The sequence below is a fragment of the Balaenoptera borealis genome (assembly GCF_965194805.1).
Source record: "Balaenoptera borealis genome assembly, chromosome: 2".
NCBI lineage: Eukaryota > Metazoa > Chordata > Mammalia > Artiodactyla > Balaenopteridae > Balaenoptera > Balaenoptera borealis.
The window spans coordinates 109,171,964-109,199,028 of NC_138867.1; the positions used below are offsets into that span (position 1 = coordinate 109,171,964).

Sequence of the window (27,065 nt, forward strand, 5' to 3'; positions counted from 1 at the left end):
GTTTTACATTTCTCTTATATCGACTTAATATATCAAAGTATGTAGGACTTCTAAAATCTCTCATTTGATCTAATGAACAGGCTGGCATTGAAATGAGTACCTTATGAAGAATTCTAGAAGATTGAGTCTCTTATTTGGCATTGTGAAATTCCAGAGGCAATAGGAATTAGGGCTAAAAAAGCATGAAATATCTCTTGATGGAAAGTAGTTGTTTGGGCAACTAATACAGTATCATTGATAAATCATGTTGTTAAGATTGGTGAAGTTGAAGATTTTTATTGTCCTTTCTTCCTATAAGATCAATAAAGTTATGGTGGATTAAAGCTACCAGGAATTGAATCTGCCTATCTTGCCATCTAATCAAAACTTCATCCTATTCTTTGAGCTTTAGTCCTACACGGTATGTGAGTACATGAGTTTGATGGCAAATTATTTGTCTAGATAATCTAGCTCTTTAGTTTTTTTCCTTAGGACTAATTTTTTTTCACGACTTCTTATTGATGTGGGCTTTTATTTTTTAGGTCTCTATCTTTGTAATTTGCCTATTTACATTTTGCCCATTTTTTAAACTTTCTGTTTTTCTTGCTGATTTGCAGGAGTTCTTTTTATATTCTATATTCTAGGTGACACTTCCTTAAAGTATGTCATTGTGTGTTAACTTTTTATACAATGTCATTTTAAAATTTTGAAGTGGTTGAATCCATCAAGTTCTCCAATTAAGTTGTGCTGTTTTTGTTTTGTTTTGTGTGTGTGTATATGTGTATATATATATTCTTTTTCAGATTCCTTTCCATTATAGGTTATTACAAGATACTGAATATAGTTCCCTGTGCTATACAGTAGGTCCTTGTTGTTCCTCTATTTCATATAGAGTAGTGTGTATCCATTAAACCCAAACTCCCGATTTATCCCTTCCCTTCTTTCCCCTTTGGTAACCATAAGTTTGTTTTCTATATCTGTGAGTCTCTTTCTGTTTTGTAAATAAGTTCATTTGTATCATTTTTTTAGATTTCACATATACGTGATATCGTATGATAATTATCTTTCTCTTTCTGACTTAATTCACTTAATATGATAATCTGTAGGTCCATCCATGTTGCCACAAATGACATTATTTCATTCTTTTTTATGGCTGAATAATATTCCATCACATATATATTTATATATATGTATATATACACACACATGCGTGCACACATACACACACCACATCTTCTACATCCACTCATCTGTCAATTGATATTCAGGTTGCTTCCATGTCCTGGCTATTGTAAATAGTACTGCTATGAACATTGGGGCGCATTTAACTTTTCAAATTAGAGTTTTCTCTGGGTATATGCCCAGGAATGGGATTTCTGGATCATATGGTAACTCTATTTTTAGCTTTTTAAGGAACCTCCATACTGTTTTCCATAGTGGCTACACCAATTTACATTCTCACCAACAGTGTAAGAGGGTTCCTTTTTCTCCACACCCTCTCCACCATTTATTATTTGTAGACTTTTTGATGATGGCCATTCTGACTGGTGTGAGGTGATACCTCATTGTAGTTTTGATTTGCATTTCTCCACTAATTAGCTATTAAGCATCTTTTCATGTGTCTGTTGGCCATCTGTATATCTTCTTTGGCGAAATGTCTATTTAGGTCTTCTGCTGAAGAATGTGTGGTTTTTGAAGTTCATTATCTGTCACTAGATCTTAGATGAAGTATATTAATATTATTATTCAAAATATCTGTTTGCTTATTTTGGTTTGATTGATCCATTAGTAACTGACAGACATGTTAAAATATCCAACTCAAACTACTGATTTATTTATTTTTCCCTGTATTTCTGTCTGTTATTACCTTATATAATGTTGAATTATATTATAGGTGCATACATATTTATGGGTTTTCATCTGTTGATCTGTTTTTCTCCTCTGCATTTTTTATGACTTGTGTCTTAAAATCTGTTTTGTCTGGCATTAAAACCATTATCCTGGCTAATATTTGTCACATCTTTATCTTCAACCTTTCCAAATATAACATAAATACTAATATGGGTATGGATAGATGGGTATGTTTACTAGAGAAAAGGAATTGCTAGATTTTATATTTTTCTGTTTAAACCAATGTAACCATTTTTTGGTATTTTCATCAGCTAGTTTAACATTTTTTACATTGATTTAAATTAATGTTTTTTAGGATTTTTATTGTCAGCTTATTTTGTGTTTGTGTTTCTTATTTATGCTTTACTTTTTACTCTTGTTCTCCTCTCCTACTTTACATTGGAGAAACCAAATTTTCCTCTGCATTCAAAAGTCAGACATTCTTTGTATCTTTTTATGTGTATGAGTAATTAGTTCTTTTTTCTTGATGAATAGTATTCCACTGGTATATAAGAGTTTTGTTTATCAATTCACCTCTTAGTAGACATCTGGGATGTTAGCTATTATGAGTAAGGCTACTCAGAAGATTTGTGAATGATTATTTGTGTACACATATGTTTTTATTCTACAATATTAATACATTAACATATTATATATATTAATACATTAATTTTTTGCAAACTATGGGATAGGGACTGTCTGCCTATTTTTGTAAATAAAGTTTTACTAGAACACAGTCACCCCCATTTGTTCACATGTTCTCTTTGGCTGCCTTCAAACTACAATGACAGTGATGAATAGTTGCAACAGAGATTGTGTGGCCCACAAGCCTAAACTGTATACTATTTAGCACTTTACAGAAAGAGTTAGCTGACCCCTGTTGCAGCAGATACTCTGGATTCTGTTATATTCCTCCAAATAGTGTTTTGGTTTTTGTTTTCACAGGGAATTAAGTTTGTTAGACTCAAACTGGAAACTGTCTTGCCTACTGTGGATAGCACCTCATATGTTGGATCAGCTCACTCTTTCCTTATCTGGGCTATTTGGGGTGTGTCCCTTGCATGTATGGTACAGGTGCCACCTAAAGACCTAAACTTCTCTGACTCTCTTCCTTTTGGGATTGTCCCTCCAGGTTTTGGCAGCTTTGACCACATCAGTTTCTGTCTTAAGGAGTCTAAAAAGATGGCATATTTTGCTTTAGCCATTGTGTCATGCCATGACCACAAACCACTGTCAGGTCAAAGCCACAAAGATGGTGAACTCAACTTATGCCAGTCAGCTCCCCTAAACAATTTACCTGCCTATGTTCATGTTCCAGAGCCACCAGGAAGTTGTTTTTTGCATTTGTTCCACAGTTTATGGTTGTTAGCTGCAGGAGGGTTGGTCTTCTGGGAACTTATTCCACCATTCCAGAAGAGGAATATTTTTATCTTATATTTCTGTTTCACACAAGGAAATTCTGGATCATTTTTCTTTCAAATATTTCAAATAGTTCCTTCCCACTTTTTTTCTTTTCTTTGGGGCTTCATTAACTAGGTATTGACAGTTCTCCTTTCTCTAAATTTCTTCATACTCCTTGATTTTCTTTAACACTCTAAGATGTGTTCTATTGAGGGGTCCTTTGCAGCGTGCTGCTTCATTTGTTGGCTATGCGTAGACTACATTTTTCTTCCCATGTCTGTTACTCAACATCTACCTCTAGCAGTCATGAAGTATATGGAGTGAAGGAGGTAAAAGAGAAGACATCAAATTTAAATATTTAACTGTCAGTGGTCAAATCATTTCTGCTAAGGGATAAAGTTTTTGAGATGTAAATGTGCTAGATTTTTAGTATTTCTTCCCATTAAAAAGGTTAATAATAATGGCTAAAGTCCAATTATTATTGCTTTATGTAATCAATGTTTATTTAGATTTATCCTCATTTTTGTCAGGTTCTTTGATCACAAGTGCTTTTCAGCCCTTTCCTATGAGGTCATATTCTTCTTGAAATACACCATTTAGAAGTTCCTTTTGGGAAGATCTGTTGGTGGTAAACACTCACTTTTTGTTTCCTTGAAAGGGTCTTTATTTAACCTTCAGTCTTGAATAAAATTTTAGCTGAGTTCAGGAGTCTAGATTGACAGTTATTTTTTTCCTCTTACCACTTTGAATACATCATGTATTCTTTTTTTTTATGTTTGTGCCAAGATGCCATCTTTGCTATTTTCCTAATCTTAAAAGGAAACTTTCAACATTTCACGGTTTTTTAACAGTGTTTGCTGTAGATTTTTATAGATGTCCAGAGGTCCATTAATTTTGAAGATGTGTTCTTCAGTGGTTAGTTTGCTAACTTTTTTTTCAATGAATGGATGTTGAATTGTGTCACAAGCTTTGTATCTAGAGATACAAAAATCACAGATTTTGAAGTTTTTGATGTGCTTGATTATGTTAATCAAATCTCTAATATTATAGTAGCCTTGCAGTCCAAGAAAAACCCAACATGATCATGATGGTACATTACCTTTTTTCATGGATTGCTGGATTCTGTCTCTTAAAAATTGTGTAGAATATTTAAATCTAAGTTTGTAAATGAGGTAGATCACTATTTTTGTTTTCTTTTAAAACTCCTGTCTGGTTTGGGTATCATAAAGTGTGTTAAGGAATATTGCCTCTTCTTCTGTTCTCTAGACAGTTTATGAAAATTGACAATTTAAGTTTTTGGATCAGATGTATTCTTTGTGGGAAGATTTTCAACAGTCACTTTTAATTATTCTATGGTTAGACAATAGTTTCAGTGTTTCTATTTCTTCTTAGGTCCATTTTAGCAAGTTTTTTGTAAATTTTTAAAAAATATTTTTCTATTTCATATTCATTCTAAAGTTTTTTGGCATAAAGCTGTTCATAATGTCTTCCTACTTCTGTTTAAACTTTATGTCATCTGTAGTTATGCCTTCATTTTTTATTCCTAATAGTGTTTATTTTTGCCTTCTCTTTTATTCTTGATTAATTTTCAATTTTATTAGTATTCATAAAAAACTAGATTTCAGTTGTTTTTATTTCTTTTGAGTCTTTGTATTCTATTTTTTTAATACCTCTCTTTCTCTCTCCCTTACTTTTTTCCTCTCTTCCATCCTTAATAATACCAAGCTGTTCTGTGATAGAAAAGATTGTTTTTGAAAATATTATTCCATACTGAATTACATTTGCAATCAAAGGTTACATTATTGAGACTGTAGTTTGAAAGATAATTTATGGATGAGCAAGGAGTTACATGTCTGAGATTTAATTGCTACTTCCATGCATATGCACTTAACATTTTTTTATTTTAACATAAAATTCAAAACATCTTAATGGAACTATTTGCTATAAAGAAAGACATGGGCACAGGTTGTCTTTGAAGATAAATTTTATGATATCTATACATGGACAGTTAATCCATGTCCATTTAAATTATTCCATTGAAAATATTTTTTTTTCATGTAACTTTTTAAAAGGCTTCTTGAGATAAACATCCAAATTTATATATGCTTTTAAGAGTCATTTTTTATTATAGAGGAATAAAAAAGGAATGTTGTATTATTTTTATTAGTTTGCAAGGAATGCTGAGTTGTACATTTCTGTCCTGGATTCCTGTACACAGCATTTTAAGTTTTGAAGTTCTTTTCTTAATTGCCATAGTAAGTGATTTCAGTAATTAAGTTGAAAAGAAGATTTGACTCTGGCCTGTGTAACATACAGAGTGTTTGGTTCTAACAAAATACCCAGTCCTGCTCCTCTTAAGAAAGGGCTTGGTATTACATAGCTCTAACATCACGCATCTGAGATGTTGCACTTCTCAAGGAGAAAACAGTCCATCCTATTTCTTCACTATTTTATTGCTTTACTTTTTACAGTTTGGTTTGAATCCTGAATCTGAGTTATCTTTCAGAATGAGGCTATAATTTACTTACCAAAAGATCCCCAGAACTGTAGAACATAAAGGGTAAAGAGATCTCTATGAGAGATATATTCTGTATGACTGTGCTTATCTTGAAAAGCTGCCAGGTTTGCTTTTATGCTCTCAGGGCCTCAAGTGGGAATCAGTTAGAGTACCTGCTGTTTTGAATAGCAGATAATGGTGGAAGGTCAGAATTTAGACCACCACAGCGTTCAACAAGCAAGTATGATTTTAAAACTACAGCATCGACAAGATTTGCTTTTTAGTTCAATATGCATTGGTTAACTAATGAACTTGACTAAAATAATTCATGTTATAGCACAACTAAGCCTTATTGAATATTAATAAAGCAAAATTCTTCTTTGGTGGAAAATTCAGCATTTGACCCCATAATTATAAAATACCATTAACAAGAATGTCTTGGAGGAAAAAAAAAAACTTTTAGGAACTAAAATTCTCAGGTTAGATATCTATTAATTCAAATATAAATGTGTCCACAAAAGTACATGATAAACAATTAACCTCTCTGCTTATTTTCAAGAGTCTAAAATATTGCAGAGAAGCTATTTCATTTAGGCATTCTTTAAAATTAGTTCCTGGATGAATTTTTGGTAAATTATATGTGAAATAAAAGCACAGAAATTAAGCTAAATCATATCCTAAATATAATAAGATATATTTGTATGAAATATTTTGAAGCAGAAAAACTGTCACAGCACATAAAATAGTGTAAATAGAATATATCACGCTCCTGCCGTAGACTATTGAATTTTCAAGAGCTTACAAACATTTCAGAAATCTAAATTTTTAAATAAAGAAAGAATAGGAGAATAATATTTGGGGAGTTGTAACAAATTCGGAGAGTTGTAATAGACCTGCTTGAAATCTTAGTTTAAATTTATGATCCCCAAAGTATTTAGTAGATTTGAGTCATAAGTTAATTTTAACTTTACAGTGATTTTCAGTTTGTTTTGAACACCACTGCCAGAGTAAACCCCCTAAAATAGCCTTTTTATCTTATCAACCTGCTGGTCAACTGCTGAGTGATTTCTTTTTTCCCTCCAAATATGGAGTCCTGGCATTCAGGATCTGGTTTTTCTGTCTTTAAAATCTTGTTCCCTACTCCCTACCCTTATATGCCTCCTCCCATCTGACTGGTCTTCTCACCCTTTCAAGACTGTCTTTCACATCAACAGTTACTTGTTCTGTCCTTATCAACCTGCTTTCTTCCAGCCTTTACTCCAAATATCTGGATAGATAGTCACACTATCATCTTCAAGATAGATTACTCCAGTCGCTTTAAGTATGCCGCATGGATTTGATATTTCTGTGTAATTTGTTAATAACATGCTTGTATCTAAAAAACTTCAGCCATCCTATAGATATAGAAAGTCCTTAAGAATGTGGTAGTTTTGCCTCTTTATCTGTCTCTGGGTGGCCACAAGTATAGCGTTCTCTTCTTTCAATGTTGTTGTGTTTATGCTGTTTTATCTCACTATTTTTTGTTTGTTCCCTCAACTTTTCCCTAGACAAAGTTAAATGTATTCTGGGTACCTAGAACTCATTCATACTGAGGTAAAAATGACTGATAACAAGGGAAATATGCCCACTGAGAGTCTCTGTATTGCATCAGGGGCCAAGGCTATGTGATGAAATAATGAAGTACTACCATGGCTTGTCGGCATACAGCAGAGCACAAGTGAGGACAGGCTTTAAGATAGGAGGCACTAAATTCATACCATAAGCTCATTACTTTAATTTTTCCAGCCTGGTTCATATAATAGTATAAATAATGATTTTTAGCTTACAGTTTTCTGCTGTAGCTACTTAATCTTGCGTAATCACATGTGTTTTATTTAAAGAAATTTTAAAATAGTTAAATTTATGAAACAGATTTTCTATTTTTATCAGTCTTCTCATCACTATAAATAAGCCATACACTATTTCAATTATAAGTTTAATATTAAAAGTACCTAAAGTATATTTTTCTTCAAATCATTTCTGATGTTCTGTTAAAAGAGCTCTCTCAAAGCTCCTTATTGACTTAACCTCAAAAATGTGATGCCTTCCCCTTATTAGTTATTATACCCTTGTTTTCAGCATGTTATTTGCACAGGGTTGTGGTGCAAGGTAGAAGGGGAAAAAGAATGCAGAACCAAACTAGATCCACCAATGGACGGAACCGATTGTGACACTGGTAAGGTAAGTCATTGGTGCTGCCTGAAATTAATAAGAATATTAAGTGAAACTTAAGAAACTTGCATTTTCTCCTTACTAGTTATGAGTGTAACTGGTAAGACATTTTCTTCTGCCAGTTACATATGTATCTTTCTTAACACCAGTGTAATACTTTCTATATATATCAAGTTTCAACATTTCCTCTATTTTCAATTTTAACACTTACATTTTCGCAAATCCATGGGTTTTTAAAATATCAATTCAGTAATTTTTTATTGTTGATTATGACAATGTGGAGAGTTGGATATATGTATGACTTTAACAAAAATGAAATATTTTACTATTATATTACACATAAGTAAAAGATTCACAAATAAATCATAAATAGTAAAACTCAGAGCTAATGAATCCTTTAAAGTATAAAATATTGTCTTAGGAGAGCCACCAGGTATAGTTTTTCCTTGTCATTTCAAGCATCATAAATAAAATATTCTGGGGGATTAGTAAATATTTGGCTGTCTAAGTTGTTTAATCTAATGTGTTTCATAAGGCTATGGAAACGTATTAGTACACATTTCCAGATCATTTCAATTGCTGTTGAAAATTAATTTTCTTGAAGAATATTAAGGCGTTAGATCCCATATAAACTTATAATTAGTTAATTTAATCAAAAGATAACCATTCAATAGTTTACATAATTTTCTAATTTTTATTCTATGAAGGGAAAGTAGAACAGTTATTACTTTACTCATTAGATGTAAGATCAGAAAACTTGCCTCTGAAGAACATGAATTTTTACTACATTTGAAAAGAATCAACAACATAAAGATTACTTGGGGTGAATTACTTAGTGAAAAAAATTAAATTATGTAGAAGGCTAGTTTAAAAGCACATCAATTTGAAAAATGGACAGAAATGGAAATCTAGCAGTTCCACTTCTAGAATTTTGTCCTAAGTAAATACTTACACTTGTGCAAAAAGATAGGCACGTGTGCATGTACACACACAAACACACGCACACACATGCTTATGTCAGGATACAACTTGCTGTGGTGAGAAATGAGGTACAACAAAAATATTCATCAGGAGAGGAATGGTTCCAGTGTAGCTGTTAACAGAATGAGATAAATATATATGTATTAAATTGAAAACATCTACAAGACATGATAGTTAGTATAGAGACATGTCAGAAAAAACTGATACTTTATATGATACCATTTGAGAGTTAGGGAAAAAAACAATTTGCATACAGATGGGAGTATACACACAGAGTATATATTTTTAAACTCATAGAAAATGGTTTGAAAATATAAACGCCAAACTATAATTAGCAGTTGACTCTTGGGAGGGATGTGGAATTGATGGATGGAATAAAGCAATGGGAAGTGAGGGTGAATATAACTTTTCTCCTGACATTTCTGGATTGTTTGACATAAGCATATAGTCATATTACTTCTTTGATTTCTTTAATGAGAAAAAGAAAAATGTACAGCATGTAGTCATATTACTTCTGTGATTTCTTTAATGAGAAAAAGAAAAATGTACAAATTAAGTCCCAAATAATAAAAAAGGACTAGAAATATTTTATCACTAGATATAATCAGTAAGAAAATGGTTCCTTGAAAGAGAACTTCTGTGAATATCAGTCAGTTGTTTACAGACTGACAAATGTGTTTTCTGTGAGCTTACATGGAGCGTCAGAATTTGGATTTGTTTTATTTTTAAATTATACACAAAAGTACAATAATGTATGTACATTGGGCAAGCCTCATGGTATTATGCTGAGTAATTTATTGCTTGAGTCATAAAACTCTGCACCAGCAATAATTTCCATCATCCCTGAAACACAAAAGCAGTAATAAATAGAGATAACCAAATATTCAGCCACATGTCTTCAAACATCACACAACCCATTTGTCTTACTTAGTTCTTCATTAGCAATATAAAATCTGTTCATTTTTATAATCTGGTGTCCTAAATATTTTTCTACTATTTTTTTCTTCTGATATTTATGAGAATAAATTGCATTCTTTAGTTCTCTAAAATAAACTTATTCTTTCAGCAATCAAAATTGTAATTACTCATTAAACGTAAATGTTTTATTTCCCTATAATTGTGCTAATGATATTCTCTTAGTGGTTCTGTAATGCTTTGTGTATTGAAATAACTAATGAACTTCTCAGTTCCTCAGGCCATGTGGGCTTCTTCAGCTATCCATCTGTTCCAGCTGTTGTAGGAGCCATCATGACAATAGCTTCCAACACTCTGCAGTTGAGGGCTGTAGGGATAAAATATTTGGATGCTTGCAACCTTGCGCTAAACACTGCTAGCTCAGTACATGGCAAACCAAGAAACAAAGCTGAGAATTTTGTAATGTGTTACACTCTAGTGATGTTAATTTAGCTGTATAACTAGTTCATCTAAGAGTACATAATTAAGTCTGAGAAGGTGCTGACCAGAATTCTATGATTCAAAATGATTTTTTTAACTGATTTATTTTTTATTTATTTTATTTTTGGCCGCGACGGGTCTTTAGTTGCGGCATGCGGGCTCTTCATTGCGGCTCATGGGCTTCTGTCTAGTTGTGGCGTGCGGGTTTTCTCTATCTAGTTGTGTCACGTAGGCTCCAAGGCACATGGGCTCTGTAGTTTGTGGCACACAGGCTCTCTCATTGAGGCGTGTGAGCTCAGTAGTTGTGGCCTGTGGGCTTAGTTGCCTCACGGCATGTGGGATATTAGTTCCCTGACCAGGGATCGAACCTGTGTCCCCTGCATTGTAAGGCGGATTCTTTACCACTGGACCACCAGGGAACTCCCAATTCAAAATGATTTTGAAGATAGGGATTTATCTACTATTTATAGACAGCATTTTCCAAATTAAAAGCAGCCTGTTTTCTTTCTTCTCCTTTTCTCTACTATCATCTGTATTTACAGTTATATTAACAGAGATCCAAGAGTTGATAAATGATTTGGTTAAAACCAAGAAATGTATGTTTTTTACTTAAAATATTTTCTAGGAATTGGAGGATGGGGAAGGAAAGCTAAATACCAACTTACTAGAATTTTAGACTGTTTTGAAGAATGATACATAATATATTTCAATTATTTACTTTCCTAAGTTCCTAAAGGATGAAATTACCACCATCGTTCTTTATTGAAAAAATGAAGGATGTAATATCCTTACAGTCACAGATTTGCATATGGAGACAGTTTATTGCCTTCTTTCTTCCTCTTCTTTCATCTAACAATGTATGTACATGAAGATTTGTTTAGAGAATAATGTTTCCTTTGTCATCTTCATGAACCTCTTCCAACTGGGTGTTTTCATCAACTTGCTAGGCATATTCCCGTAGAAATTTGAGAGAATAGAAATATAGTCAAATTTTTTAGGTCATGTACTGTCCCAGAAATAAACTATATTATATATTTCCTTAGCATTTTCATAAATCAGACTGAATTATTCGATATGAGAAATTTTGAGTTTTTTAAATCATGTGTAATATAATTTTTTGAAGCTAAAAAATACAAATGAAACAAAACATCCTGCTAGAAAATTCATGAAAAGCAGCATTAAGATCATTTTATGTAAAACCCAATAGAATATTTTGTATAATAGTTTAAACAAAACATTAAACACTTTGCCCAGTGTTGAAACACAGCACCACCTAGAAGACAGAAAAGCAGGTTCTCCATAGTTTTGTCCAGAGACCTGGTTATCTGCAAGGGGATGAACTTTTAACTATTATACTATGCTTTCTTTAAATTTCACTGATTTGTGTATGCAAATTTGGTTTGCATATCTGTTTCCATTTCTCTTCATCTGCCAGACGTGTCTAGTTTAAATGACGTGCAAGTCTAGATCTGGGTCTTTCCCAGAATATTTTTAGTCAGCTGTGAACTCTAGCCCAGCCTTTCAATGCCAGCTTACTGCTAAATGGACGAGGAGCTGTGATATGCACTCGGGGGAAAAATAAACACCCTTCACCTAGGCCAAAACAACTTGACCAATTGAAGTTTGACAGCTTTCACACTGGATTTTTTTTCTCCTTGAATGGCATAACATCATTAAATCCTTAAAACCAGTAAGTTGTTTAAAAGTTTTCACAAGGTCTGTTTTTTTTCCTCCTTCTGCAATTTTCAGACTGCATCTTCATATAAAATCTCAATTTATTTAATGACAGTCTTAGCATGTCAGTACACACTCTGAGTTGTTGAGGTTTTGTTTTGTTTTTTCCCAAGCCTGGATTTAAAACTCCTTGAATCCAAAAAAGGTTGAATTTAAAATCTGGCATTATTAGAGAAAATCTGCAGGAACTGATTATTTTATTGCATAGAAAAGCATTAACTGGGCTCACACAACACTACGTAGCATAGTTTTCTAAATTCTCTCTTCTAAAAACAGCATTTAAAAACATATTATCAAAATAAGTTTTGAAGAAACAGATCAGTTAAGATCAGAATGAATAGAATTTTGGTGAGATTTCTGGAAACTTATTAATAAAATTAATATAATGATATATAATTTGTTATTAGTATTTTTATTATAGTTAATCTTTATTAAATCTTTGCCAAGGACTATGCATTGTGCTTAGTTTCATTCAACCTCTGAAAAGTCTATTAGGTAAATATCAATATGATGATCATTCACATTTTGAAATGGGAAAACTAAGAATCAGAGAGCTGCTATAATTTCTTCAAAATTCCTTATAAATCATGTCGCCATTAGTGCAAAATATCGTTTAGGAGTGGAAGGATTAGCTTGCTCAACCCTTGTGATTGTACAATCATTTATCTAAAATTTTTTAATCTTTACCTTTAATATGTTTGCTATGGTCATGATAGATCTGATTTTCCAGGAATAAGGAGAAATTATTATAATCTGTCTGCAAAGTCCTGGCACCCATTCCTCGGTGACCACAGAAACAGCCTCTTTGGCTGTTTTTGTTTAAAGTTAATGATAAAATAAATATAAAAAAGAGAATGAACACACTCCTTTCTCTTCTTTCTTTGCTGTCTTTCTCAGTTAATTGATACCAAATAACCTATAGAATAATTGGAATGAAATGATAGAATTTCAAAAAGTCTAATTGTTCAAGTCTTTCAAATAAACAGCTTTTGAAAGAAAATTTGCTATAATGTTAATGCTTGAATTTGACAGAAACTTTCAGAAAAAAAAATATATAAAGGAAAGTGCTAAAATTGAGTCATACTCTTTTTTTTTTAAGTTACAAGGAAAGAGAGTACCCTGAATCACTGACAGTTTAAATCAAAATTGCTAAATTTGCTAAAATGTCTGCTTCATTCTAGTTAAAGACATTTATATCTTATGTACCATTCTTATATTGATACCTGACCCTATGCTTTTTTGGTCCTCTCTTTTAAATTGTTATGTTTCTTAAAATGTGTTAGTTTTTCTTCCTGGCTGTACAACCCCAGATTCCTTCTTCGCCCTATCTCCGTCACAAGTACTGAATTCTCAGGACTATAGTACAAATATCTGTGTGCTGTTCTTATGACAAGACTGTATAATCTGACATGAGAACTGGACCAGTGTATTACTATGACAGTAAGCATGTGTCAACTTATTTTTGGTCTTTTTCAATTCCACACGTTTGGGACTCTTAGCAGACCTGATTTAATCTCAATTCCAGTGACTCTATAGGCCAATGAATGATTTTCCGTTGTGCCCTGATTTGTTCACCTAAGACATAACTTTTGGAATAGTGGTGTAAGGCTGGAGAGTGTACCAGCAGGACCTCAGCACCTGGACTCGTGGCTGGAGAGTGGAGCATGTGGAGTCCCTGTAGCCGAACCTGCAGTTCTGGGATCAACAGTCGAGAGCGCAAATGTCCTGGGTAAACGCAAAGTTCCTGGATTGGGGGAGGGCATTGTTTTCTTCAAGTTTGAAATGAAAAGGTTTTACTGATAAACCATGTTGGGGGCCAAAGAAACTTCTCAAACCTCACTCCACTTTGGAAAACAGAAAAGTCCCTCAAATTAGTTTATGTAAAATCTCCCTTCAGAGAAGAAAATAAGACCAACCTTTCTAAGAACAAATAATTAAACACTACACAGAGTGGTGTTTTGAGTACAAATCAAATAAAAAATTGTGTTGAAATAAGCAGGGAGAGATGTGTTAGAAAAAGTAAGTCACCATTAAAAGGAACTGTGAGAGGAGCCGGAAGCTGATAGGACTTCAGAAAGAGAGGGAATGAGGGCAACATGAATGTCAGTAGAAGCTAAGAATGATGAGAAACGAAATCCTGCTGAGCACAGGTATGGATAGGGAGCGTCCAAGATCAGCTTGCTTGTCTCCATCATTCCTAGAGTGATCCTAGGAAAATGTGTGAGAAAGTCATTTCAGCTTTATGCTTTAACTTTGGTGTGGATTCAGTGGCCCAGTTCCTCAACAAGAGATTTTAAAGAATGTATGTGAAAACCTTAGAAGCAACTCCTTAATAATTCTTAGCCCCACTCTTTCATGGGAAGTGCAGGCTTTCTGTTTTGCCCCCAACCTCTGCCCTTTACCCTTCTGTATCATTTCCATGGCAAATGGGCTTTTGTTTCTCATGTATTTTGGAAATTAAATGGCTCAAAGATTGGAAAAAATATATATTTTTAAATAAACATATGGATTTCCTACCATTACCAATCATTTAATCTGTCCACTTTTTCAAAAGTAGATTTAATATAAAGGATTGTACCTTATTAATAGATTGCCTTTTGATTTTTTTAAATGAGTAGTTAACATAAAAAAAGATAAAATTGATTATTTGTACTATCTTTTCTAGGCTAGGTTCTGAAGCAAGGGATTGTAATGGTCCCAGAAAACAATACAGAATATGTGAGAATCCACCTTGTCCTGCAGGTTTGCCTGGATTCAGAGACTGGCAATGTCAGGCCTATAGTGTTAGAACTTCGTACCCAAAGCATGTACTTCAGTGGCACGCTGTCATGGATGAAGGTATGACCAACCAGATCGCCACCATCTTAGTTATGTAGACTTCTAGGTTTGCAAGGTGCTTTACAACAGTGGTAAATATTGTTTTACAGTCTATATTCTAGGTATTTCAGAGCTCTGTTTTTTCTACCTTTACTGACATATAACAACCACAAGCACTGACTAAAAATATATTTTAAAAATATAGAGATATTATACACCAATGAGATAAACTAAAATTTAAAAAGGGTGACAATACAAAATGCTGGTGAGGATGAAGAGAAACTAGATCTCTCATGCGTTGCTGGTAGGAAGGTAAAATGGAGCAGCCACTCTGAAAATTAGCTTGGTAGTTTCTTTAAATAACTAAGCATACACTTTAGAAAACACAGTCTTGGTTATTTATCTCGGAGAAATGAAAATTTGCGACCACAAAAAAATGCTGAACACAAATGGGCATAGCAGCTTTATTTTCGATAGCCAAACACTGGACACAATCAAAAAGGTTCTAAGTAGCTGCAGGGTTAGCAAACTGAGGTATATCTGTGCCATTGGATATTATGCAACAGTACACAGAACACTCCATTAACATACGCAGTGACCTGGTGGATGTCACAGCATTATGCTGAGTAGGAAACCCAATCTCAAAATGTCTCACACTGTATGATTCCTTTTATATAACATTCTTGAAGCCACCAAAGTATCGAGATGAAAAACAGATAGATGAGTGGTTACCAGGAGTTGGCAGTGGTGGTGGGAGAGGGATGGGTGTCCCTGTAAAGGGGAAGCACGAGGTAGAAATAGAGATCTTTATATAAGGGGCAAATTGGCTCATTCTGATCTCCCAGTTAAAGCATTTCAGAGACTTGCCATGACTCTTCAGGTACAGACCAAATTTCACAACATGACATGCTCAGCAAGACCTTCTTTAGCCTGATTTCTTCTCTTGTCTCCTGCCTCATATAAAACCTCACTCTCTTTTCCTCTGTGCTCCAGGTATTGCCCTTGTTTCACTGCTTCATACATGTCATGCTTTCTTCCCCCACACGTGGCCTCCGAACATACTGTTTCTTTATAGAAAGAGGAATAGAATAGAATAGTCTTCTATTCACACCATCCTTTTAATAAAGGTTAATTCTATATTTCCAGATGCTTCAACCAACAAACTTTGGAGTCTTCATTTTCCATTTAGTTCTCTTTTACTGTACATTCAAAATATCAGTAAAGTCACATGAGCCCTATCTTTAAAATACATCCAGAATCTGATTATTGCCCAATATCTCCAGAGCTGCCACCATGGTATAAGCAACAGTGTCTTACCTGGATGATTGTAGTAGCTGTCTAACTGTTCTTTTTTTTTTTTTTTTTGAATTTTATATTCTTTCCTTTTTTTTTTTTTTTTTTTTAAACATCTTTATTGAAGTATAATTGCCTTACAATGGTGTGTTAGCTTCTGCTTTATAACAAAGTTAATCAGTTACACATATACAATATGTTCCCATATCTCTTCCCTCTTGCATCTCCCTCCCTCCCACCCTCCCCATCCCACCCCTCTAGGTGGTCACAAAGCACCGAGCTGATCTCCCTGTGCTATGCGGCTGCTTCCCACTAGCTATCTATTTTACATTTGGTAGTGTATATATGTCCATGACACTCTCTCACCCTGTCACATCTCACCCCACCCCCTCCCCATATCCTCAAGTCCATTCTCTAGTAGGTCTGTGTCTTTATTCCCGTCTTGCCACTAGGTTCTTCATGGCCTTTTTTTTTTTTTTTTTCCTTAGATTCCGTATATATGTGTTAGCATACTGTATTTGTTTTTCTCTTTCTGACTTACTTCACTCTGTATGACAGACTCTAACTCCATCCACCTCACTACAAATACCTCCATTTCATTTCTTTTTATGGCTGAGTAATATTCCATTGTATATATGTGCCACATCTTCTTTATCCATTCATCTGTCGATGGACATTTAGGTTGCTTCCATGTCCTGGCTATTGTAAATAGTGCTGCAATTAACATTGGGGTGCATGTGTCTTTTGAATTATGGTTTTCTCTGGGTATATGCCCAGTAGTGGGATTGCTGGGTCATATGGTAATTCTATTTTTAGTTTTTTAAGAAACCTCCATACTGTTCTCCATAGAGGCTGTATCAATGTACATTCCCACCAACCGTGCAAGACGGTTCCCTTTTCTTCACACCCTCTCCAGCATTTGTTGTTTGTAGATTTTCTGATGATGCCCATTCTAACTGGTGTGAGGTGATACCTCATTGTAGTTTTGATTTGCATTTCTCTAATAATTAGTGATGTTGAGCAGCTTTTCATGTGCTTCTTGGCCATCTGTATATAGTCTTTGGAGAAATGTCTGTTTAGGTCTTCTGCCCATTTTTGGATTGGGTTGTTTGTTTTTTTAATATTGAGCTGCATGAGCTGTTTATATATTTTGGAGATTAATCCTTTGTCCGTTGATTCATTTGCAAATATTTTCTCCCATTTGAGGGTTGTCTTTTCGTCTTGTTTATGGATTCCTTTGCTGTGCAAAAGCTTTTAAGTTTCATTAGGTCCCATTTGTTTATTTTTGTCTATTTCTATTACTCTAGGAGGTGGGTCAAAAAAGATCTTGCTGTGATTTATATCAAAGAGTGTTCTTCCTAAGTTTTCCTCTAAGAGTTTTATAGTGTCCAGCCTTACATTTAGGTCTCTAATCCATTTTGAGTTTATTTTTGTGTATGGTGTTAGGGAGTGTTCTAATTTCATTCTTGTACATGTAGCTGTCCAGTTTTGCCAGCACCACTTATTGAAGAGGCTGTCTTTTCTCCATTGTATATCCTTGCCTCCTTTGTCATAGATTAGTTGACCATAGGTGCATGGGTTTATCTCTGGGCTTTCTATCTTGTTCCATTGATCTATATTTCTGTTTTTGTGCCAGTACCATATTGTCTTGATTACTGTACCTTTGTAATATAGTCTGAAGTCAGGGAGTCTGATTCCTCCAGCTCCGTTTTATTCCCTCAAGACTGCTTTGGCTATTCGGCGTCTTTTGTGTCTCCATACAAATTTTAAGATTTTTTGTTCTAGTTCCGTAAAAAATGCCATTGGTAATTTGATAGGGATTGCTTTGAATCTGTACATGGCTGTGGGTAGTATAGTCATTTTCACAATATTGATTCTTCCAATCCAAGAACATAGTGTATCTCTCCATCTGTTGGTATCATCTTTAATTTCTTTCATCAGTGTCTTACAGTTTTCTGCATACAGGTCTTTTGTCTCCCTTGGTAGGTTTATTCCTAGGTATTTTATTCTTTTTGTTGCAATAGTAAATGGGAGTGTTTCCTTAATTTCTCTTTCAGATTTTTCATCATTAGTGTATAGGAATGCAGGAGATTTCTGTGCATTAATTTTGTATCCTGCAACCTTATCAAATTCATTGATTAGCTCTAGTAGTTTTCTGGTGGCATCTTTAGGATTCTCTATGTATAGTATCATGTCATCTGCAAACAGTGACAGTTTTACTTCTTCTTTTCCAGTTTGTATTCCTTTTATTTCCTTTTCTTCTCTGATTGCCGTGGCTAGGACTTCCAAAACTATGTTGAATAATAGTGGTGAGAGTGGACATCCTTGTATTGTTCCTGATCTTAGAGGAAATGCTTTCAGTTTTTCACCATTGAGAATGATGTTTGCTGTGGGTTTGTTGTATATGGCCTTTGTTATGTTGAGGTAGGTTCCCTCTATGCCTACTTTCTGGAGAGTTTTTTTTATCATAAATGGGTGTTGAATTTTGTCAAAAGCTTTTTCTGCATCTATTGAGATGATCATATGGATTTCCTTCTTCAGTTGGTTGGCATGGTGTATCACATTGATTGATTTGCATATACTGAAGAGTCCTTGCATCGCTGGGATAAATCCCACTTGATCATGGTGTATGATCCTTTTAATGTGTTGTTGGATTCTGTTTGCTAGTATTTTATTGAGGATTTTTGCATCTATATTCATCAGTGATATTGGTCTGTCATTTTCTTTTTTTGTAGTATCTTTGTCTGGTTTTGGTATCAGGGTTATGGTGGTCTCGTAGAATGAGTTTGGGAGTGTCCCTTCCTCTGCAGTTTTTTGGAAGAGTTTGAGAAGGATGGGTGTTAGCTCTTCTCTAAATGTTTGATAGAATTTACCTGTGAAGCCATCTGGTCCTGGACTTTTGTTTGTTGGAAGATTTTTAATCACATTTTAAATTTCATTACTTGTGATTGGTCTGCTCATATTTTCTATTTCTTCCTGTTTCAGTCTTGGAAGGTTATACCTTTCTAAGAATTTGTCCATTTCTTCCAGGTTGTCCATTTTATTGGCATAGAGTTGCTTGTAGTAGTCTCTTAGGATGCTTTGTATTTCTGTGGTATCTGTTGTAACTTCTCCTTTTTCATTTCTGATTTTATTGATTTGAGTCCTCTCCCTTTTTCTTGATGAGTCTGGCTAATGATTTATCAATTTTGTTTATCTTCTCAAAGAACCAGCTTTTATTTTTATTGATCTTTGCTATTGTTTTCTTTGTTTCTGTTTCATTTATTTCTGCTCTGATCTTTATGATTTTCTTCCTTCTGCTAACTTTGGGTTTTGTTTGTTCTTCTTTCTTTAGTTCCTTTAGGTGTAAGGTTAGATTGTTTATTTGAGATTTTTCTTGTTTCTTGAGGTAGGCTTGTATAGCTATCAACTTCTATCTTAGAACTGCTTTTGCCGTATCCCATAGGTTTTGGATTGTCGTGTTTTCATTGTCATTTGTCTCTAGGTATTTTTTTGATTTCCTCTTTGGTTTCTTCAGTGATCTCTTGGTTACTTAGTAACGTATTGTTTAGCCTCCTCCATTGTTTGTGTTTTTTAAGATTTTTTCCCTGTAATTGATTTCTAATCTCATAGCGTTGTGGTCAGAAAAGATGCTTGATATGATTTCAGTTTTCTTAAATTTACTGAGGCTTGATTTGTGACCCAAGATGTGATCTATCCTGGAGAATGTTCCGTGCACACTTGAGAAGAACGTGTAATCTGCTGTTTTTGGATGGAATGTCCTATAAATATCAATTAAATCTATCTGGTCTATTGTGTCATTTAAAGTTTGTGTTTTCTTATTAATTTTCTGTTTGGATGATCTGTCCATTGGTGTAAGTGAGGTGTTAAAGTCCCCCACTATTATTGTGTTACTGTCAATTTTCTCTTTTATAGCTGTTAGCATTTGCCTATGTATTGTGGTGCTCCTATGTTGGGTACATATATATTTATAATTGTTATATCTTCTTCTTGGATTGATCCCTTGATCATTATGTAGTGTCCTTCCTTGTCTCTGGTAACATTCTTTATTTTAAAGTCTATTTTATCTGATATGAGTATTGCTACTCCAGCTTTCTTTTGATTTCCATTTCCATGGAATATCTTTTTCCATCCCCTCACTTTCAGTCTGTATGTGTCCCTAGGTCTGAAGTGGGTCTCTTGTAGATAGCATATATATGGGTCTTGTTTTTGTATCCATTCAGGAAGCCTGTGTCTTTTGTTGGAGGATTTAATCCATTCACGTTTAAGGTAATTATCGATATGTATGTTCCTATTATCATTTTCTTAATTGTTTTGGGTTTGTTTTTGTAGGTCCTTTTCTTCTCTTGTGTTTCCCACTTAGAGAAGTTCCTTTAGCATTTGTTGTAGAGCTGGTTTGATGGTGCTGAATTCTCTTAGCTTTTGCTTGTCTGTAAACCTTTTGATTTCTCCATCGAATCTGAATGAGATCCTTGCTGGGTAGAGTAATCTTGGTTGTAGGTTCTTCCCTTTCATCACTTTAAGTATATCATGCCACTCCCTTCTGGCTTGTAGAGTTTCTGCTGAGAAATCAGCTGTTAACCTTATGGGAGTTCCCTTGTTTGTTATTTGTCATTTTTCCCTTGCTGCTTCAATAATTTTTCTTTGTCTTTAATTTTTGCCAATTTCATTGCTGTGTCTCAGCATGTTTCTCCTTGGGTTTATCCTGTATGGGACTCTCTGCGCTTCCTGGACTTGGGTGGCTATTTCCTTTCCCATGTTAGGGAAGTTTTTGACTATAATCTCTTCATATATTTTCTCTGGTCCTTTCTCTCTCTCTTCTCCTTCTGGGACCCCTATAATGAGAATGTTGTTGCGTTTAATGTTGTCCCAGAGGTCTCTTAGGCTGTCTTCATTTCTTTTCATTCTTTTTTCTTTAGTCTGTTCCGCAGCAGTGAATTCCACCATTCTGTCTTCCAGGTCACTTATCCATTCTTCTGCCTCAGTTATTCTGCTATTGATTCCTTCTAGTGTATTTTTCATTTCAGTTATTGTATTGTTCATCTCTGTTTGTTTGTTCTTTAATTTTTCTAGGTCTTTGTTGAACATTTCTTGCATCTTCTCAATCTTTGCCTCCATTCTTTTTCCGAGGTCCTGGATCATCGTCACTATCATTATTCTGGATTCTTTTTCTGGAAGGTTGCCTATCTCCACTTCATTTAGTTGTTTTTCTGGGATTTTATCTTGTTCCTTCATCTGGTACATAACCCTCTGCCTTTTCATCTTGTCTGTCTTTCTGTGAATGTGGTTTTTGTTCCACAGGCTCAAGGATTGTAGTTCTTCTTGCTTCTGCTATCTCTAACTGTTCTTTATGCCTGTGTCCTCATACCTCCTTCAGTCTCAACATAGCCAGGGTGATGCATTTAAAACATCAGTCATGTCATGTTATTCTTCCATTCAGAAGCTTTCAGTGTCTTCCCAGCTCACTAAAAGTGCAAAGTTCTTCTAATGGCCTATAAGGTCCTTAGCTCCCTGGCTTCCTGTTACCCTCTAACTTCATCTGTACTGTGCCTGCATCACACCCTGCCACCCACCCTGGCTCCCTTCTGTCTTAGTGTCTTGGAAGGTGTTGTTTTCTCTGGTGAATTACTTTTCCCAGATAGCAGTATGATTCATTCTCTCACCTCCTTCTGATCTTTTCTTAAATATTGACTCAGTGCTTTTCCTTCCCCTGCTTTATTCTTTTTTCACAGACTTTATCATCATCTATCATAATATTTTTATTTTAATTGTTTATGCCCCCCCTAAATAATAATTGTTAGAGCAAGACTTGTATTTTATGCATTGCTATGTGTTTAGCACCGTAAGCAGTATCTGAACAGAGTAGACACTTAATAAATATTTAGTGAAAGAATGATATGTCTTATGGGAATTTTCTGTAGTGACTTATCCTGGCCCCTCTTCTCACTAAACGTCCTTCTTGGCATAATCTTACTTATTCACTAGGTTTTATTTATCATCCGAATGCTAAAGGAACACAAACATTTATCTCCAAACTAGATCTCTCTGTCCTGAGCTCCTTACCTGCTTACCCCTATGTTGCATGAACTTGTCCACTCAGCATCCCATTCACCTCTAACTCAACATGGTTCAAGTTCAACATACCCCTTTCCCCTTTCCTTTCTCTCACTCCCACCATCTCTCCTCTTACTGTGCTCTCTCATGGAGAATAGCAACATGATTAGCTTCATTACCAACCTAAGCCAGAATCCTTCTGCCTCACTCTCCAACCCCCTGTAATGAATCAGCACACCCTATTTGTCCAAACCTTTCTTTGTTTGCCAGCATCTTTGTTCTTGTTTGCACCGTCTCTGACCTGGATTCTTCAAATGGCTTCCTCACTGTCTCTCTGACCCTCCTTCAGCCCCTACTCCTCATTTCAGCCAGGCTGGCCTTTTTGAAGGCCAAAACCATCAGTCACTGTTGCTGTCAGTCCCGTTGCTGTCAGGACCAATCTCAAACTTTATTACCTGGTTTATAAGGCCATTATTGTGACTTGCCCCCTTTAACGTCTCTGGCCTCATCTCCATCAACCCCTTCTGTAATCTCCAGCACCGCCAGGCCGAATTTCATTTCATTGCTCATATACATCATGTTTTCTTACTTCTGGGCCTATAAATATGCATGTTTCTTGGCACAATATCCTTTCTTTCTCAAGCTTTAATCTCTTTCCCCGTGTATTTACCTTGAAAACTTCTACTGATTTTTTGGGCTCAGTTTATGACAAGTTCTCTAGGAAAAAAGAATTCCCCTGATCTTCCGTATAGGATACGTACCCCTGCCAAGTACTCCACAGGACCCTGCTGAAGCAGATTTTAATGCGTCTCTGTTCCCTCTATTGTCTGTGCCTACTGTACTGTCTGGCAATTATTAATCTTCTGATGGATATTTGTTGCATTAATTTAAGTATATAAGTAATATTTTTTTCATGGTAAAAATAAAGTCAATATGACAGTTCAAATCCTGAAAATCATCATCTGATCCTGGGTTAATTCTATCTCTGCCTCCAACTGGCTGTCTGATTTGATAATTTTTACTTCATTTGAAACCTGTTTACTCACATGTGAAATAAGAGATAGGAAACAGGTTCCCTCCAGATTTAAAAAAAAAATCAGAGTTGTATGGGGGTCAATTTAAAATATTAAAACTGTTGGAAATCACAATTAAGGGAGCTCCTGACTCTTATAAAGTGTTGTTTATCATCAGAATGATCCATAATAGATATTTATATAATTAGCAGTGTACTGTTTTTGATAATTCTGCGACATGTATCAATCAAACATGTCAGTCTGTATGATGAATAAAAGACACAACAATAGTTTTTATGTATTAGAGCCATATGGAAGAAATTGAAATATACAAGTCTTTTTAAAGCCCCAGGTTTTCGATACTTTAAAATGCAAGTGGCTATTTCTGTTTTTTTATGTAACACATGAATATCTGGCTAAGAGAATTAAATATAAGGTATCAGTGCAGTAGTGAACATTTATTTTTAGAGAAAAAAGGATGCATGGCTTTAACATTCAGGTATTTTGCATACTCTGTGCTGAAATTTGGCTGAAATCCATATTTAATGCATACCTTGGAAAGGGGTGGCCTCTTAAATCAAGACAGAGCCTGCCTGCCAAGTACTGGCATGTTACATGGATCACTATAATGTCACAATCTCAAGGGTGTACTCCAGGAAGGAAGATTGGTATCAAATGTTGATGTCATCTATAAGGCTAAAGTAAGTACAGTAAATTGACAATATGTAAAAGGAGGAGTACAACGTTTTTATCTGAGTTCTTGCTTAGAATGTAAATGGAATATTCTAGACTAACTCCTTTCAACATTAATCATATATCTGGTTTGCTCCTCTCTTCAGTGAAAACTCCAGAAAGAGAATAGTGAGGTGTGTGTGTGTGTGTGTGTGTGTGTGTGTGTGTGTATGTGTGTGTGTGTATGTCACTATTAAAGTGTTGCAATGACAGCAGCTGTTTTTAAGTCCAAAGATATGACGTAGTAAGTAGTCATTGAATAAACATAACCTACTTTGAGGTGTGAGAGCACACTGAACTGCTTTATTGCAGCTTATAATGGCATCTTAAAGGAAAATTTCAAAACCATTCACATTAAAGGCCATGGTCCAACTCCCCAAAATTGTTCAGAGCAGTATTCAGAAGCCACATGTGAAAACTGTTTGAAATGTTCAATTCTGAAGGCTCATTTAACTGTCTGTCTTCTCTTTGCCAAGTGATACCCTGTTCCATGCCTCTGGCTGTTATTTGGTATTTATAGAATCCCATCAGCATACGTGGAACTTTACTGAAGACATAAGCGAAGATCAGTGTCAGAGACTGTAAACTATTTTCCATTCTATTTGTATGAGCTTAATAAACAGTAAAGGGCCTGACTGGTGTCAAGCCAATAGAGTAGTAATGTAGCCTGGAAATTGCTCTGAAGTTTCTGATTTGGGTAATCCTACTACTGGTGTTACCAAATACTACAGCTCCTCTGCAGGATGCTTAGAAATAGAAACAGCACTTTAAAAATGTTTTGCCACTTTTTGACTGAGCCTAATAGGCAAGTGTTTTAACTCTAACCCTCCTACCTTATTGTTTAAGGAAGCACTGAAGGTGACTGCCAGCCATTCAAGAATTCTTTACCTAGAACAGTAGTTCTCACCCTAAACATCATACATCCCAACATGCTTTCTGAGTAAGCAATGAAGAGGGTGAGTCCCAGCTAGCACTTCAGCAACTGTGCATTCCAATGGATGTTCTCATGGGATTGTATTGAGTTGCTAAACATCCTCACAATGGAAAATCTTACAAGAATTGTTCATTTTAGAAGTTCTTCTTTCTCCCTTTAATAATTTTTCAATTAGAAAATGCCAAATGCATAGGATTTAAAATTAGTGTATTGGAATTTAGAAGTGAGATGTCAAGAAAGGCTTCATGAATAAAGTAAATCTTAAATAGGCAGAAATCTGATATGTTCTTAAAATTAAAATGAGTTCATGCTAAAAGATATGAGCAAAAAATGAGAGTATGCAAAATATTTTTCACAAAGAATGCTTGGTTTGTGTGTGGTAGAGGTTTAGTGCCAGAAAATAATAAATGATACATTTTAAAAATAATTTGAAGACATAATTCTTAAGAAGGAGGTTAATGTTCATTGGATACCTATTTTTGCTCAGGCATCATCTCATTTACTACTCATAATAACCTCTAGTATTATATATTCTAGTAGTGCATTACTCAGTTAACATCAGATTATATTTTTTACTCGTAACTGTTCTGAAAAATAAAGCTTGAGATAAAAATATTTATGGATCAAATTTTGTTCATTTACTTTTATCCACTCTGTATGTAGAAAAACCATGTGCCTTGTTTTGCTCTCCTGTTGGAAAAGAACAGCCTATTCTTCTATCAGAAAAAGTGTTGGATGGAACTTCTTGCGGATATCAGGGATTAGATATCTGTGCAAATGGCAGGTGTCAGGTAAGACATTCCAAAAGGGAGAGTGTATATGCTGAGGGAGGATTGGGGGACCTTCGAGCAGCTACACAGTACAGTGGAAAACTCTGCCTCAACTGTGATCTTCAGCAAGTCTGATCTGCTTTGAAAGTCCATTTCTTCATCTGTATGATGAAGGGTTCAGACTAGAAAATATATAATACTCATTACTAGCTGAAAGAATATGAAAATTTTATTCTGTAAGGTACATATTACAGGTGTAAAATTGTGACACTTTGGGCATTCCAGACCAGAAACTCAAGCACTCAAGTTCTCCATGTCTTGTGTCCAAGACTGAGCCATGTGGCAAAAACCTATAAAAGCAGTCTTATTACTCACTTAAAGTATCATCAACATTCTTGAATCAGCTGATTTCTAAATGTACATTCAATTTTGTATTATACTTAAGCATTTCATTTGCCTTTCTATTTCTTTTTAAAAATAATCTCCATCTACTATATGCATTTGTGTGCTCTTCTTTATTTATCATTAGAAAGGAGACATTCTATTAAAATGAATATGAATAGTGTAGTGGAAAGATCAAAGGCTAATAAAGCTTTGAAGTTGCTAGTTACAGGTCTGCCACTGTCTCAGGTTGGCTTCCCCTGGAAGATTAATATGCAGGAAGTTTAATGCCAGGTGTTTTCATGATCAGCATATATGCAGAGGGGGAAGGAGGCAGGACTCAGCACAGGGAACAGTTGGGCTTGGTACAGTCACAAGACATCAGCTGACCGTGTGAGGAGCATTGTGGCTGGGATGGCTCTTCAAAGTTTTCCCCATTTGGGGTGAGAAAACCAGACCTTTTTAACCCCCATTATCTACTAGTGTTTGGATACAAGCTGTCCCAGGGGATGAGGGGGATGTGATCTTGGGAAAGGCAGTTTTCTTTAGGCTAGCCATTTTCTGAACAGGGCTGAAGGCTAAGAGCCATCAGCTGATAAATTTCCCAGGCGTGGAAGGAAAATATGTACATCCTTTAGTAATAAAAGAGGTATCTGAGTGGAGGAGGGCTGAATCCACGACAGCCACTAGGAAACTATGTTCTCGGGAAAATCACTTAAAATATGTATGTGTCCATTAATCTGTGAAATGAAATAGGCAGGCCAGTGGTCATTGACTTTTTTGTGCAATACACTCCTTTGAGAATTTGATAAAAGTTTTGGTTTCTTCATATAAAAAACGCATACCTGACCACACATGCACACACACGCATGTACACACATGCTCCAAAATTTGAAAACAATTACAAGCTATGGATGGATCAATCTGTGGTCCAATAGAAGTCTATAGACTTCTGGATAAAAAGTTGGAAACATCGTGAAACT

At 35.0% G+C, this 27,065-nt stretch overlaps 1 protein-coding gene and 1 long non-coding RNA gene across 2 annotated transcripts in view; one reads left to right on the forward strand and one right to left on the reverse strand.

Moving 5' to 3' along the window:
- ADAMTS19 (ADAM metallopeptidase with thrombospondin type 1 motif 19) overlaps positions 1-27,065 on the forward strand; it is a gene marked incomplete at its 5' end in the record, with an annotated part of 291,838 nt that overhangs the window by 166,113 nt on the left and 98,660 nt on the right. The window contains 4 exons of the mRNA XM_082380775.1: positions 7,886-7,987; positions 13,687-13,817; positions 14,754-14,926; positions 25,595-25,722. Of these exons, the coding sequence (XP_082236901.1) occupies positions 7,886-7,987; positions 13,687-13,817; positions 14,754-14,926; positions 25,595-25,722 (534 nt within the window). The remainder of the gene's footprint in view (positions 1-7,885; positions 7,988-13,686; positions 13,818-14,753; positions 14,927-25,594; positions 25,723-27,065) is intronic.
- The window catches only part of LOC309623705, a 393,796-nt gene that overhangs the window by 161,060 nt on the left and 205,671 nt on the right, over positions 1-27,065 (reverse strand). The window lies entirely within an intron of this gene.